Raw genomic sequence first — 16,863 nt, 5'->3', positions numbered from 1 at the left:
TAATTCCACCTGAGGAATTACCACCAAGATGTAGTTGCCTCCACCTAATGCACATGAACAACAAAAGGTAATTATGTGAAAAGAAAGTACAGCTAATAAAAATAATTAGACCATAAAAAATTACATTTTATTAGAAACATTACAAACATAAAGAGACAAAACATACACAAATCAGCCTACTCATTAAAATACCATAATAAATGCAGAAAGTGTCCAAACACCCACAGAAGAGATACAATATAGAGATCATGTAATGCATTTACATGCATTCATCTACCTAAATTAACTAATGGCACATTGAATGAAACTCCTATCATCTTTGTTGAGTACATCCCTGTCGGAAATCTGTCTAAGTTGGCACAATGTGATTTTGGGTTCCCACAAATTGAGAAGGCCACATCAAACATCCATCTAATGTATTTCTTTAATTCAGATGGGAAGGAGATATTACATAGCATATGTACTCATGATGAATGTCCTGCATTTGTAACACTATGGACAGAAACATGTTGGATTAGGGCATAGAATTATGATTATATGTAGAGAAACCTCTTTTTTTAACAGTTTTTAGTACATTTGGTACTAGATAGTTTTGGCAGATCAATGTGCGTTAATGCATTATATGATCTCTATATTTTATCTCAACTGTTGGTGTTTGGATATTTCTGCATTTATTATGGTGTTTTTCTTGATCATGATAATTCTTGTATTTTTTTTCTCTTTATGTTTTTAATGTTTATAACGAAATGCGATTCTTTTATGATCAAATGATTCTTATTATCTGCACTTTCCTTTGACACAATTGCCTTTTATTGTTAATGTGCATTTACCTCCACATTATACGTGGAGGTAACTGCAATGTGTTTTTGGCAGAATCAACACCCATTTTCAGTGGTATTGCACCAGTATTTTAACTTTTGATTCCACGGAAATACTGCTTTACAAGTTGGTGGTAATTTCACAGGTGGAATTATGCCAACACTAATTCCACCTAATGTTAGCGGTAATTCCACCGGCGTTAATTCTGCTGGTGCTAATTCCACCAGTGGGATTAGCACAAGACACTGATTCTGCAGTGTGTTAAAAGTGGAGGTAATTATGTTACCGCCACTTCTACCGCATAACAAACAACTTGAAATGAGGCCCCGAGTGTGGGGAAACTATTGGCTTGCAAGAATAGATAGATGGGAGAAAGATATGAAGACGGATAGGCAGAGTTTGGGGTTTGTTTGATGATAGCAAACAGAGCAGCCATGTTGAAATTGAGACTTTTCCAGCCTAACCCGATGAGGAATTCTGAATTGGAAAGAGTTTAATTTGAAAAGCATTTGTTTTATCAAGCTCATTATCATTTATGTTAACATAAAGTTCATGTTCCAGCATTTATACAGACACACACACAGCCCCTTACACACTCTGACCCTAGCACCACATTGCAGATACACATTATCCCAGCACTGCATGCACACACACACACTGCCCTAAGCACACTTCTGCACAGACCTACCATCACTTGCACTGCATAGGCGAACGCACACACACACTCACTGCCCCATCACCACAAAGTCCCCACTTGTATCCCCTTACACAACACAGCGATGCCCACATACCGATCTATTCACTGCCACTGCACACACACCTCCCACATCAATGCACATACACACACCATCCTTAGCACTGCACAACCACTGTTTAGATAGTTTCCTAGCACTTGTAGTGCTAAGATTTATGCCCTGAAGGGGTACATTGTGCTAGGTAAAATTGGCTTATGGATATATCTACAGGTATGGGGCTACACCTCCATCAAGCTAAGGACAATCAGTAAGATAGATTATTCTTATTGCAATACTACTCTTATTAATACACAGGGTTGTGAGTCTGCAGTGGTAACAACAGGTGACACAAGCCTAAGGGTCATCTCAAACACAAAGCCTTCTACGTAGTGTGACCAAAGTACTATTGCCCTAAAGCCTATATATAATCTTTCATATGCACCTATAATAAGAACAATTCAATGTAGACTTGTTGCGTGAGTGGGTAGTTGGGTTGCCAACGTGTGTTTTGACCTGAAACACCAGGTCTTCTGCAGGGCTAAGAGAACCCAATCTTCAGCCAACATAAAAGTTACAATGATAATCAATAATCTTGTGCACAGCAAAAATGTAACAATACATTACTTAATACATGCAGGGTCAAATTTCACAATGTTTGTTGTATTTCATAGGTAGATTCATAGATCAGCACATGGAGGGACCAAAATGGGTTTCAAAGGTTAAGGAAAGAAGACAGCACATGTATGGAAGACTACTATTAATCAGTTCAATTTTAAAACTTAATTAAACAACAAACAGCACCACCACACCATAGTGCTCATTTCAATGTATGGTGATTCACCAATCTGCTATTTTTGCGGGTGTACATGTATCCACCACCACTACAACCATTCAAATTACCTTTTATGGTTGTCCCACCTTCTTAGAGAGAGGGGCAAACCCAACAATAGGACATATGGTCTAACTCTAAAGTGATCTCTAATTCCACCTGATTATATCCATCCTTACATCCCAAAGTGTGTAGGAAGGCTAAAACTGTCTGATATATTACCAAATCTTATAATATAGATGAGCAAGTGCTCAGATAAAATATTGCCAGCTGCAGTAAGTGTGGTGCTGGAAATGCATCGGACGGACAGGGCCTCCGTATCCTTGTCATTTACTGCCTTTTTATCGTGTGTTCTGTCGTGTTTTCCACGCAGGAGTTCATGTGGGACTCCTGGCGGTGTAGCTCTCTCTCTTTTGGTTTGGTGAACAGACCGTGGGATACCCTTACGGCACCCATCGGTGGGGGTACAACTGTGTGCCCCTAGTGTATGTTTTAGGGCACCTGTGGGTGGCCCGCAGAGCAGGCTATGGGCTGGTGGCAGCTCCATGCTGACTTTGACAGGTGCGCTGGGTATCCTCCATTTTGGGGATCCCCAGGCCCTGCCACTGGAATCAGTTGATTCCTGATGGAAAACAAGATGGCCCCTGTGGCCTCTTGCTTTCTATTACCTATTACCTTGTTTTCCCAAAGTCCTGGGAAGCCCTGACTCTGTCCCTTCCCCCTGACTGGCTGTTGGTTGGAAGTTCCATATATGGTGTTGTTGTGAAGTCCAGTCCAGACTGACTGAAGCCTTCCCAGTGACTGTATGTTGTGGGTACGCCCTGTGGGTGGGACCTGGGTGAATGGAGTGTGTGACCAATATGCACTTCTTGTTGTGGCTGTCTGGTTTCTGGTATTAGAGACAAAGACTGAGACAGCCCTGCCTGAAACTGGCCTGAATGCAGTGTGTAGTGTTGAATGGCTGGGTACTCGTCCCAATTCACATTCCTTGTTGTGAGTGTCTGAGAGGGAGGAGGATGGCTTGAATGCACTTTGTGCCTGATTGGCTGACTGACTGCATGAATGCCCTTCTGTATGATTGGCTGCTGAGAGGGACCCAGCAGTGTGGATGAGAGACAAGATAGTATATCTGGGGACCTCTCACCACTGGAAATTGTTCAGAAGCTGTGTCTACACTTTAAGAGTAACTGGAACTGCTGATCCCCAACGCCGAGCTGGAAGAAGAAGACTTGCTGTTGCATTTACTTCGACCTGATCTGAAAGCTGCCGAACTCGTCAAGGACTGATCCAAGAGAGGACCTGGTAAGGCGCCCTCTTCCCGTGCTCCGAGGGACCATCGAGCACCGCTAACCTTCGCCGAAGCTCCCTGGAAGTCAGACCCTCTATTGGCTGCCGACCCGAGACTGGACCGCTAAGGAGAACGAAGCAGAGCACACGGACTTCGCCGCTGTTGAAGTATATTGCCGTCAACCAGGGTTCACAGATTTGTGTAACCGCTGGAGGCCCGTCGAAGTTGTGTTGCACAGCCGTGGGGACCACTTGACGCTGTGCCGCCGAAGACCGGAGCCGCCCGCTCCTTTGCCAAAGAACATTTTGAATCCAAGGACTCCCTTGTCCACCACGTTGACCGCTTTGTCCCGCCGGAGAAAGTCGAGGACGACCAACGCGCCGAGGAGAATCCGCCGGTGGGTTTCCAGCCACCTGAAGGCCACAAAGACCTTGACGACTCGACGAACTCGTTGGGCTACAGCTCTTCTGAAACTGTTTGTGGTCCTGAACAATCTATCGCCGAGGTGCCCCGTACACCTCATCCTCGCAGGACGTCGCTGACGAGCACCGCCTGGATCAACATCGGGGTCTCGGCACCCTTGAACTTTTCATCGCCGCCGTTGATGACAAGTTCACCATCTTCAACGCCTCTCGACGATCCTTGGCTCCTGTTTTAAAGGGAGTCACTCAAGAAGGATCCTTCGACGCGTCTTCGAAGAACTCTACTCCACCAGGTACAACATTATAGGAGGAAATAAGGCTATTGAACAATATATGGACTGGGCTTGTGCTATATATCTTTATTTTACAGGTTGCCCAGGTGGGGAGATCTCCACACAGAACTATGTCTATCGGTATATTCCAGCATTCAGCCTATTGTTTCAACCATTTTACGTTCCTTCCTATCTCTATTGCTGGTTTCCTCGTTATTGATCTGTGTGACATTTTAACTGTGCAGTTGATGCACTTTAATGAGATTTGATAACAATGGTGGTACCACTTTAGAATTGTATATATTCATCATTGTTGATTTCTGAATACAAAGTGCGTTATTGTGATCGTGTACATACCTTTGAATATTAATTATATAAAGACTGTGTTTTCAGTAATACAGTGTGTGGACATTCCTTTGTGGGGGTTCGGGGAGTACACTGTACTTAAGAACCAGTCTGCATCACCTCCTGAGAAGCTAGGCCTTGATTGCTCGTCCATTGTTACTGCTTGAGAATCTTGGCTGGGGTCTTCTGTGCCTCTCCTCTACCATATAGAGAGCAGAAGTACAGGCACCCCCCACCAGTATCTTAACAGTAAGTAAGTCCTGTTGGGAAGGGGGCAACCCGCTCCCCCAAGGCACTTTAAAGTAAGGTGAGATGCAGTTGAGGCACTATGATGAGCCAGGGGGCAGGGGACAGTGAGAGGGATGCCTTGCCATCAACAGGACCCATTGCTAATATAACCAATTACAGTTTAACTCCATGGTTTGGCTCAAGGTGCGGGCTGGATCACTATTTTGCATAGATACTAATTATCCTAGGTAGAAGAGAAGGCATGTGCAGCAAATGCAGCATTACATGCACTAGGCCCAAATTCACGAGGTCACAGAAATCTTCAGTCATGCCTGAGCTCCCATGAGGACGGTTTGCACCCCCACCCGCCACACTGTGTATTCATTGTTCTTGAAAGTGTAGCAAAGATGTGTTTTTCACCCAAAAGGAATGTGTCCTACAAGGCCACGATCAGAGACCGACACCTGGTGTGCATGTTATCTCACATTGGCCAAAGCATGACCATGCCCATTCCTGAGTGTCCACGAGTTATAGCCCATATAACGGACTAAAACTCAAGATCTCCGAATTCAATGACACCAGGTGGCCTTTGACACCAACACCAAGTAACAAGTCCTGAAATGTTCAAAGAGGATGGAAAGGGCACATCATTGAGCGACAATCATGTGATTTGTTTGTGAGGTGCTGGGAGAAATGAATTATAGTTCAAAACGAGGGTGGAGATCTTGGAGCCGGATGACATGGAGGGAGTGAGCGAAATGTGTTTGTTAAGGTTGAAGTGCCCCAGAACTTCCTGTGTGTCCATCTTGAGGCCTGCCAAGTGCACAGCATGAGTTATAAAACAAGCTGTATAGTCGGAGTATAATTAATTTGTTTTCTAACCTTCAACATGAAAAGAAGATTAGCCCTGCAGTACCCATGTGATGAAAGATGGACGGACTGGGCTAGGACCAATAAACTTTCATCCCTTATGTATAGGGTCCATCCAATCAGCCATGCAGGTTTTTACTGTATGTTTTGCCTCACTTATGGCAGAGTTCTTTGCTGTTGCTCTCATCTGAGTGTGAGATTCAACTTGTTATCCTTACAAGATCGACTTGGGCCATTCTTCCCTAGCAGGTAATATTCTCTCTATTGTGAGTGATCAGGGGTGCGCCTTCAATTGGTGACCACAACATGATCCCAGCGCCCCCCTTACCTGCGGAGGCTTCCAGGCCACTTCTTCAGAAGGAGCTGCACCCACCTACAGTGACCGGCCCCGAAAAAACATGTGTTTCGAGGGGTTTAGCAGGAGCCTTTTAAAGAAAAGTCCTCTCTGCTCTTTAAAATGGGATGCAGCTTCGAGGAGAGTGCAGGCCGGTGTTGGATCCCTGTGCGGATGAGTTCGGGTGAGCATGCACATGTGAGTAGAATCTTATAAGAGATAACAAGTAGGGGACAGATGCATGGGGAAGTGTAAAAGGTGTGAGTACGTGGAGAGCGAGGTCATTGATGTGACATGAATGACGTTAGGGTTATTTGTTTTTAAAATTCATATTATGACGCAAAGCATGCAGAGAAGAAACCTCCCGTCTAACGGAGGAACTGGCCAAAGTAGAGATATCCCACAAAAAAACAGAAGGAAGCTCCTAAAACCCACACTGAACAAACTCTGCGCCGAATTGCCCAGGTCTCGGTCAACAGGGCCCAAACCGATGTCCCACAGGATGGCCCGAAGTATGAAATGTTCCCCATGCCGTATGGAGATGAAGTTGATGAGGTTTGGGTGGACCTGTCGGGTCAAGGGGTATGCATTTACATGACTTGCTCACCTGAAGAGTATGCACGTAAGGGGGAGAGTTTGCGATGAGTGTGCAAGGTGTGGGTTCCAGTAAAGAGGAATACGCCATATGTAGGTGTAGAAACTGGGGAGTGGGAGCACAGAACTATTCCAGAATTTGTTACTGTAGAAGTAACAAAAGAGGGGAATGGTGGGAAGGGGCAGCCCTGACCCCCAGGTGCTTTAAAGTAAGGTGAGATGCATTCAAGGCACTATGATGAGCCAGGGGGGAGGGTGGACAGTGAGAGGGACACCTTTCCGTCCAGCAAGACCCCATGTTAACAAAACCAATAGAGTTTAACTACATGGTGTGTCCCAAGGTGCCAGCGGTATCACTATTTAGTGTAGATGCTAATAATCCTAGGTGGAAGAGAAGGTTTGTGCAGCAAATGCAGCATTACATGCACTAGACCCAAATTCACAAGGTCACAGAAAGCTCCAGTCATATCTGAGCTCCCATGAGGACAGTTTGCAACCCCACCCGCCACAGTGTGTATTAATTCTTCTTGAAAGTTTTGCAAAGATGTGTTTTTCACCCAAGAGGAATGTGCCCTACAAGGCTGTGATCAGAAGCCGACACCTGGTGTGCATGTTATCTCGTAATGGCCAAAGCCTGACCGTGCCCATTCCTGAGTGTCCACAAGTTATAGCCCATATAACTGACTAAACCTCAAGATCTCCGAATTCCATGACACCAGGTGCCCTTTGACCACCAACCCCAAAAGTAACATGTCCTGAAATGTGCAAAGAGGATGGACAGGGCACACCGTTGTGCGACAATCGTTTGATTTGTATTGCAAGGTGTTGGGTGGAATACATTATAGTTCAAAAATAGGGTGGAGACCTTGGAGCCAGATGGTGTGGAGGGTGAGAGTGAAATGTGTGTGTGAAGGTTAGAGTGCCTCAGAACCTCCTGTGTGCCCGTCTTGAGGCCTGCCAAGTGCACAGTATGAGTGATAAAACAAGCAGTATCATTAGTTTGTTTTCTGACCTTCAACGTGAGAAGAAGATGAGCCCTGCAGGAGTGGGCTGGGATCAATAAACAGCCATCCCTTATGGATAAAGGTAGTACCTATATAGGGTACATCCAATCAGCCGTGCAGGTGTTTATTGTATGTATTGCATCACTTATGATAATGTTTTGCTTTATAAGATTCTGCTGAAACTACTTTTCGGCAGCACGTTCTTTTCTGTTGCTCTCAACTGCGTGTGGGATTAAACTCGTTATCCTTACAAAATCGACTTAGGCCTTTCTTCCCTTGCAAGGTATATTCTCTCTGGTGTGAGCATTCAGGGGCATACCGTCAGTCTTGTTTTGTCTTCCCATAGAGTTCTGTAATTGTATAGTGCAATGAGTTTATCAGAAATACTGCATACCGCAAATCCTGTTACCGGTATGCCCCACCAAAACAGCACTTGTGGTAATGCCATCCCATTCATATTACCTTAATTGGGGAGCCTAGTTGCTCACAGTGCAAGTTGATATAATACCAAAACGTGCCAAGCAATCTACTGTGTTGTCCAAGAAAACAATTTAAAGCCTGTAATTTTATCTAAAGACACATAATAAAAAGGTTAGTGTGCAAGAGGACCCAAATGCCTCTACCAGAAATCCCGCCCCTATTTTGCCAGTATGTTGGACCCGGAAATTGTGACATGCACAACGGCAGTAATGGTACCTATCCCACAATGAATCCTCGAAACAAGGTATCCATTGAGAAAACCATGCATGATATACCCACAAAGAGATGGCAGTCTCTTAGGGGACATCACTGAAGAAGTGTGAAGATGAAAGAAAGAGAAGACTGGTGACATCACTTGAAGCAGAGATGATACTTCAAGGAGAGATGCTTAAGAAGAAAGTATATAGACCTTACAGAATCTTATGAAGTAGTAAAGAATCGAGTAACATGTTATATGCCGAATGAAGATTGTGCATGCGAAGAGCACTGAAGAAAATGCAAGCCGTTTCATAAGTGTACATATGCTGAAATGCAAGTAGACTAAGAAATCATAAAGGCTGGCTATATGTAGTAAATAGACTGCAGGCCGTGCTACCAACATATATATATGTATAGAATCTGGATGCTCCACATTGCATTTAAGCAAGCCAGGACATCAGTTGTGAAAAGGCTGAAAGTGTGGCACAGCAGAAAGGAAAATAGCTGATGATGAAGAATCAAGAAGGTTGTCGGTTGTTTGGCCCAGTGTCAAGGGTTGGGGCAGCCAAGAAACTGGTTATCTATTCGAGAAGATACAATGAACGTGAGATGTGAGGCAAGCTCTTGTTGATGTGCAATGGAAAAACACTATGAGTGCCAAGTTGTATTCATTTAATAGTATTAAATACAAAGACAGAGCTAAAAACATGGTCTCCTGTCACATGGTCTAGATGGAAATAGACTTTGGGCAAGATACATCAAGACTGAAGATAAGAATGTGCTCACACTCCCTTCTATTCCCAGGCACAGCTATACTTTGTAAGGCCGAGTTCAAAACAATTCAAGCGGATTACAGCAGGAGTGATGATGTATTGGTGGGTTGATTGGGTGGGGAGGCATGCTCAAGTCCACCCACACACACCTGGGGTACCAGCTTACATGATGCTAGTGAGTGGCATATTCCAGAAGGGTACACGCCTGCCAACCAATTTTAGAGGGCCATGTAGCAAAAAGCCCTATAGTTTGAATTCCGATGAAACATTGTGTGTTTGAAGACAATGAAGATCACTTGCACTAGGGGTGGGCATAGCTGTCCACCTGACTATAGAGACCCAATCACACTCCTATCCTCCATAGAAAGTATATCTAGATGTTCCCCGTAGACCAACCACGATCCCAAGTAGGTTTTCTTAGTTTGCCACGTAGTATGATGTCAATGATGGCGAGTTTTTACAATAAATATGTATTGTTTCATTTAAAACTTTGAGAGATATGCTGTGAGACGTCTGGTGATGTCCGTTGTACTCCCAGTTCTAGATAATTGCAAATAAAACAGCTAAGTTTTGCCAACTTCCTGAGTCTGTATTATTATTGGTGTAAGAGTAACTTCTGCATCCCCATCCATTCAATAAAGCACTACCTCGCTTAAAGGGCCTACGAGCTCAGTAGTAATACTTTAAGTAAATAACCATCACCTACTTCACCCAGTATAATGCCACAGTTTCTTTCCTTGCAATCTCAAGGCAAGTTCAACAGTGAACAAGATAGGCAATCTACTATTAAATAGCCAATTGCCAAGTTTATGTAATAATGCAAAGGAATTGACATAACAAAGTACCCTTGTTAATCCAATCTTACACATTTACTGTTTCTTCTCTAGAAATCATTATATTGTACACCTGATCACAAATCCAAAAGAGTATCAAAAACATTTTGTTTCACCCCACAATCTATGTTCCTTTTATATGGAAATTCCCATATTTTCACAAAGAGTTCAAATACTGAAGGCTTAATAACCATGCCACAAACCTACTTACTATTAACGTGGAGCCAATTTCCGGCTGCAAGGAATGCAAGAACATTAAGATTAATATCAAGTATAAGTTGAAGATTTCAGAATGTATCATTTGCAGAATCAAATATGTAGTGTACACTATATTGTGTGTTTGGGGACTACACAACTTTGGTAGTACCATTCGGGAACTCAGAGTATGCATCGGGGAACATCTGAGTACCTTGAATAAAGAAGATCCCAGGTTGCCACTGTCTGTCCATTAATAAGAATGTCACCAAATATACAGCAAGGCATATATACAGTTTATTGGTTTGAAAGTCATTAATAAATACCCCAGAGTGGGAGATAGGGAAAAAGTACTGAGACAGACTGAGGCTAAAGCAATTTGCAAATATTGGACTGTTCAAAAGGCCTCAACATTGAACAAAATAGGGGGGCCTTTCTATGATCCTTTACAGTAGCTTTGGTTACACGATTATCAAGTGTTGTCTCTATCTTAGTTATGTTTTCCAAGTAGGACGAGGATGTAGCATGCAATAGTATGTATATATCTCTATATTAATTTCTTGACATAGGAATTACTGGAAGATACATCAGTGATATCTGAATTCTGATACATCCATGGAATAAAGTATACATATATCATTGATATAGTATCAATAGTCTAGATCCAGCATAGAACATGTTTCAACAATATTCTGTATGTTCTATTGTTACAGACCATTCCACTGCACATGTTAATGCGCATGCACACACAACCACATGCGCGCGTGCACACACACACTCACACACACAGACACACACACACACACCGTGATAACTATGAGTATTGAAATGTTCACTTACTGTATATTGGACATAATGGGATCGGCCATGGCTGTTGTAACCATGCCTAGGCATAGTAGTATCTGACCTTACTGAGCTAAGTGGGAAAAGTCAACATGGAATGGTTCCCTAGTTTTGCATAATGTAAACTGGCTGTGCTATACTAATACTGCATTGCTAACTATACATATACTTACAATGGTTTCATTACTTGAGAAGTGAATGGCAATGGTACCAAAAGTTGGGCTTGGATGGAAATACTTGCCAAAGGTGTAAGTCATTGATATTGTAATTTTCAAAACAAAATTTTGAAATAGCGTGAAATCGTATGCCTTTAACCGAATGACATGCTGTATTATAGCAATTCCTGGCTTATGCGTACCAAAGCATATAAAGTGACCACATGACAAATGATGGTACTTCCTAGCGATATAATCCATTTGCTTGGCAAATGATGTGAGTAGCTGGAGACATTATACTAATGTCTACCTGGGGTCTGGCAAAGGTAATGCCCTTGCCAATGCTCATTTTGGTGTGCAATGGACATGATGGTAATGATACCATGGCAAATGTTGGCCGCAGCAGGAGACATGATACCAATGTCTACCTAGGTGTTTGGCAAAGCTATTTGCTTTATCAATGCTCAGTTTGGCGTAATGGTAATGCCGTGACAATAACACCTGTTCATGAATGCTTTATGTTGCTCATAAGGGGAGGTTTGTAGTCACCAACATGTTAAAATACATCTTTGTATTTGGGGTAGGAACTGGACCTGGTTATTATTATAACACAATTGCTCAGAGCAAACAGTTATTTATTTTTAATGGTGGAGGTAGAAACATTGGATGTATCTTTCAACAAGGATTTAATGTAACTTAGTACCCGGCACGGCAAAATATCAATAAAATAAATGCACCGATTGGTGTGTTTCAGTGTCTTTCCTGATGGTAATCCCAACGACGTTGTGGTGTGCATCTCGTGCTGATTCCGACCACCGTCTCCATGGAAAGAGAGAAGTGACTGCCTGTAGTCCCTTCTCCCTGTTCCATTCATTTCAGTGGTTGCAATGGAAAGGGAGAAGGGACTACATATAGTCTCCTCTCCCGATCCCCGGTGCTCATTTTTTTCTTTTCTTTTTCTCGAGTCGTGAAATGGTTGCAGCCCTGTTTCTCTACTCGTGAAAAATTGCAATGAGTACCCCGGTACAATGTGCCGGGTACTAATGGCAATATGACCGTCAAGGGGGAGCTATTAATGGTCTGGTAAAGCCCCCGGGACTCCGTTAAAGCCCTAGCTTCGCTCGGGCTTCTAACTATGGCCCCAGGGGCATTACCAGACCAGTAATGGCCCCCTCCTCGGGTCATATTGCGCAATTCTGTTGATTTATTGATGTATTGCCCTCAACCACTCTATTTCATTCGGCAATATAGGCTAGAGCCTTTCAGACCACATACTTTACATCTTTGCAAGATCAACCTTTTGGACATCATGTCTGAGGGCCAGTAAATGCTTCACATATTTCGATGCCAATTCGGAATATCTGAAATTCATTGAAAAAACAAGCTGAGGCACCGTCTGCCAATTTATTGTTCAATAGGGAGAACAAAAAACTCAGGACCACAGTATAGTTAATGCAGCAAATGAAAGTTGTAAACGCTCTTCGTAAGTGCTCGATCCGTTTTGATCATGGCTGTCCTAGGATGGCCTTGATTGTTTAGTAGTTAAAGTTTGTTTCTGTGTAAGGTATAACGTTTTTAATATAGTCGTAGAATGTGGACTGAACTGTTTGCATCCTGCCATTTTTCCTACAAAATGTAAGTTCAATAAAATGTAGATGCTTTTCTAAAGCCATTTGGCATCTTTTACCACTGACCAGTGACACCTACTCTACAATAAGATGTGGCATAATTGTACTCTCTTATATAGCATATAAATGTCATATATGATAGAAAGCATCCCTGAGTGGTTGGGGAGATAAAATGCATTGCAAGTTTATGGAATCACTATAGGGCTCATGTTCTATGGTGGGCATAATGTTAGTAAAAGTCTTGAAAGCCTGGAATACGGTTTTTACGCCTTCCATTAACGGTACCCCCATTTTCATTCACTTGTATGGTGGGGAGGAAGGGTGAAACGCAACTTCTGTTTCTGCCGCCTCCCTTACTCTCTGCCATACAAATGCTTCAGCATTTGCACCAGCATGGATTTCCATGCCAGCACAAATTCTAGAGATCCCTATGGGGTCTGCTAGCTTTATGCACAAGCATTATGCAGGTGGAACCCATAGGGATCCATTGCACATGCTGCCTGCCATACGCACATGGTAAGCAGTGTTCCCAATTGAAACTATTTGCTGTCAGACATGCTTGCATGACGGGCAGGGTTTAATTGTAATTGTGAGTGCTACTTGCCATGTGAACATGGTAAACAGCACTCACAATTTAAAGTGAACGCAGCCTGGCATTCAGCCATTCCAGGCAGAGTTTGCTCACTTTGCACAGCTGAGTGCAAATGCAGTGAAAAAGGTGGCATACACATGTCTCTCCGCTGCCAAATTACTATTTTTTTAAAATCAAAAGTGCTCCCATATATTCAATATATCTTAGAGTTTTAAAGCATCCCATAATTTAAGCAAAATAAAGAAACTGATAAAAAGAGAAATTCTGGATATGCAGATTGCCCAGAAACTTGAATCAACCATGTGTTTTGTCTACGATATTAAAGGATGAGGTATTGAGAGTCGGAAAACAAAGAAAACCATTTAATTTCTACTGGCAGTTTGGAAAATATCTTACCAGCTCTCTGGGTCCATAATCTTTCTCCACTTTCATTTTTAAATGCTTGAAACACTCTTCCATGCGGTCATGGAATGGACGCAGGTCATCAGCCACTCGCTTTCCATGGAGTTTAATGCCAGCACCAAGCAACGGTACCTTCATTAAATGTAAGCAAAGGTAAATATTTTCAAACAATGTGTTTCTGATTTTTCTTTTAAACAGACATTTGTATTAGCGCAGGCTTTTGTGAAATAATGGGAAACAAACTTTGTGTTGTGTCTGAAAACCTAGAATCTGCAAACTTGACAGAGGATATACCTAAACTATTCTCGTAAATAAACAATTTCCACGACTACATTTTCAACTCCTCTGTTTATCAAACAAAATCACATCACACCAGAATGAAGGCACAATGGACAACCGATCACACAGACTTTGAAAACGTTTTGTAAATTAGGGCCCATGTCTGTACTACTGCACTCTGCTGTTAATACCGTGCCGCCATTCTTTCACTTGTCATAAAACCCACACTGTCTTAAAACGACAAATTAAAATGAACACCCCGATCTTCTGATTGTGATAAGCACGTGTTCCCATGTGACATCTCACATTGTGTTACACTGAGTGAAAACTCGGGAGAGTATTTTACATACGCATTGAAACATGTTATAGCAATTATTTTAATTACTCGAGTCACATTAGGCAAATTATAGAGTGCAGTGGAACATGTACAACATGCGCCTAAACGTAATAATTCACCAGAATGAAATCATGTAAAGGTGACACAATTGGCAGAATGTTAAGAGGTGCACAGATGAAATAAACAATGATCTATGCTGTATAGTCTAAACTTATGATGCATTGTTTCACACTGTATTCAGAAATTTGAAAGACACAGAGGGAATCCCAGATCGGTGTTACCTTCTAGGAGGTTGCATTATCATTGCCCCTCTCCAACTCGTCAGACACCTGCCTCTTTCCTGAATACACTTATTCTCTTTTCTCCTGGCAGACACACCAGCTGTCATTGTGGACCAAATACTCTTGTGTGTGGATGTAATCACCATATTGAGCACCTGATCAGTCATGGCTGATACATGAATTGTCAAGGTGGGCACAAGGATGTTCATATTTCTGGCTCCATCTGTGGTCAAATTCCACTACAGAGAATATAGTGACTAAAGACATAGCTGTACTATATCTCACCTAGTAGTATAATGTTATGCTGAATTCAAAAGTTCACATGCAATGAGGTGCAGGATTCAATACAATTCAGTGGCCAGGCTCTGTTGGAAATCAACTGCCATGCCAATAGTTCCATCTGGTTCGGCATACAGGCACCATCTGGATAGTAACCTGAGTGCCACTATTATCGGATATGACTCAACAAACTGAGCAAATGCTTGTGTTAAGTGTGTTAAGTGCTCAGAGAAGAACGAAAACACCCAACCTTTTGCTTGTGGCAGTATTTGAGTAAGCCCTCTAACTCAGGTGGGCTATGGAGGCCCAGGAAATCTGGCCTTCCAGGGTGATCTAGCTAGAGCCGTGAGCTACATGAAGGTTGTACAGAAAGAGAGCTGCAGAGATCCCCTCCATCATCTGGACCATGCTCTAGCATTGGAATACAGCCACTGACACTGAAGGGAATGTTAGGCTAGTCTCATTCGGACAAAATCTCTTTGTAGCACTTACATAAGGTTCCACAAAAGCCCAAACTCCCATTAAAGCTGGGTACACTTTGTCAATGGTTGCATACCAGAACCTCTGCAGATTATCTGTAGAAAGAGCAGGTGAGGACTAAGGATTCTGCAAGTCCCCCTCCCTTCCAAGTGTCTGTACATCCGAAGACAAGAGCCCATGGAACCACATTGACTAGAATGGGCACTGGTGGGGGTAAGAAAAGACCATGGGCCTCATTACGAGGTGGGTGGTAAGGGTTTATGGGCACCGGTAGGGATGCCGCTGCTGGTAAACCCTTACTGCTCTATTCCGAGGGCCCTTTGCGGGTCCCAGCAGGAACGGCTGGTCGGACCAGCCGTTCTCTGTGAGTCCCATTAAGGGACCTTGGAGTTAATAATGGGCCAGCAATTTGTGGGCCCGTTATTAGCGCCTTCCCCATTCCCATTGATCCCTATGGGGGCTCAAGTGGGAATGGGGAATGGTAAACTGAATGGGGACTTACCAGGTCTGCATAGGTCTGAATGTCCCGGTAAGTCCCCATTCAGCCAGACCAGACCCGGACCCGGGTTTGGAGGCCGCCATGGCGCTAATAGCGCCATGGCGGCCTCCAAACTCGTAATGAGGCCCAATGTGTGTTGCAAGTCAGGCCTGTAAGACACATATGTATGGGCTCGCCAAGCTGGTGCTGGTGATTCAAAAGCTGACAATGGCAGATGAGAGCAGACAAAAGTATAAGTGAACATGGACCAACCTCAGTGAGTCTCGTCAGAAATCGCACAGCATACCCATGATAATGCTGGAGAAGTGGGAATTTCCGCCTGACTTGAAATTAGCCACTGAGCCTTTCATCATTGTTCAAGATTCCAGACCCAGAGCTAGGACCCTTATTGTGATAGAGATGCTATATATCCGATGCGGAGGCCTGAATGAAACACAGACTTTGTCTGACCAATCACAAGTGAGTAACAATGAGAGGCATGTGAAAAGGCCAGAGAAATGGGCAATCAGTGTGGGAGTTGCAGTAGATTGGATAGTGGAAAGCAGGAGCAGAGAGAGGGAAACCTGAGAAGAGACAACACTTGGAGAAGTTGGAGAAGGCCAATCAGTAGCCAGAGAGAGGACCTTGTGAGATGAAGTTGCCAGTGTGCCTGCAACTTTGCATTGAGACACAGGCAGGGTGATAAGGTAGCTACAGGCTGGGAGAAAGACTTTGTGGGCCATCTCAATGGGAGACTCCAAGAGATTTTTCCTTTGAGAATCCTGCCCAAGGCTAAAGTGCTCACTAAGGCAAAGTAGTTTTATCTAATCGGCATAGGTCGGAATTGCACTAAACTATATACATTAGATGAGAATGGCTGAATATCCCTGA

General features: G+C 43.3%; 1 protein-coding gene across 2 annotated transcripts in view; it reads right to left on the bottom strand.

The window, feature by feature from the left end:
- The window catches only part of DOCK2 (dedicator of cytokinesis 2), a 2,833,934-nt gene that overhangs the window by 146,457 nt on the left and 2,670,614 nt on the right, over positions 1 to 16,863 (bottom strand). The window contains exons 47-48 of one of the 2 annotated variants that reach the window (XM_069654309.1): positions 13,833 to 13,970; positions 10,235 to 10,258 (exon numbers count right to left, since the gene is read on the bottom strand). In XM_069654309.1, coding sequence (XP_069510410.1) covers positions 10,235 to 10,258; positions 13,833 to 13,970 — 162 coding nt within the window. The remainder of the gene's footprint in view (positions 1 to 10,234; positions 10,259 to 13,832; positions 13,971 to 16,863) is intronic. The other variant, XM_069654310.1, reaches the window with a different exon arrangement.

The sequence above is a fragment of the Ambystoma mexicanum genome, chromosome 3q (genome assembly GCF_040938575.1).
Source record: "Ambystoma mexicanum isolate Mex_15411 chromosome 3q, UKY_AmexF1_1, whole genome shotgun sequence".
Classification (NCBI taxonomy): domain Eukaryota; kingdom Metazoa; phylum Chordata; class Amphibia; order Caudata; family Ambystomatidae; genus Ambystoma; species Ambystoma mexicanum.
Note: the sequence above shows the minus strand (reverse complement) of the source record. Positions and strands in the feature narration are given on the sequence as shown.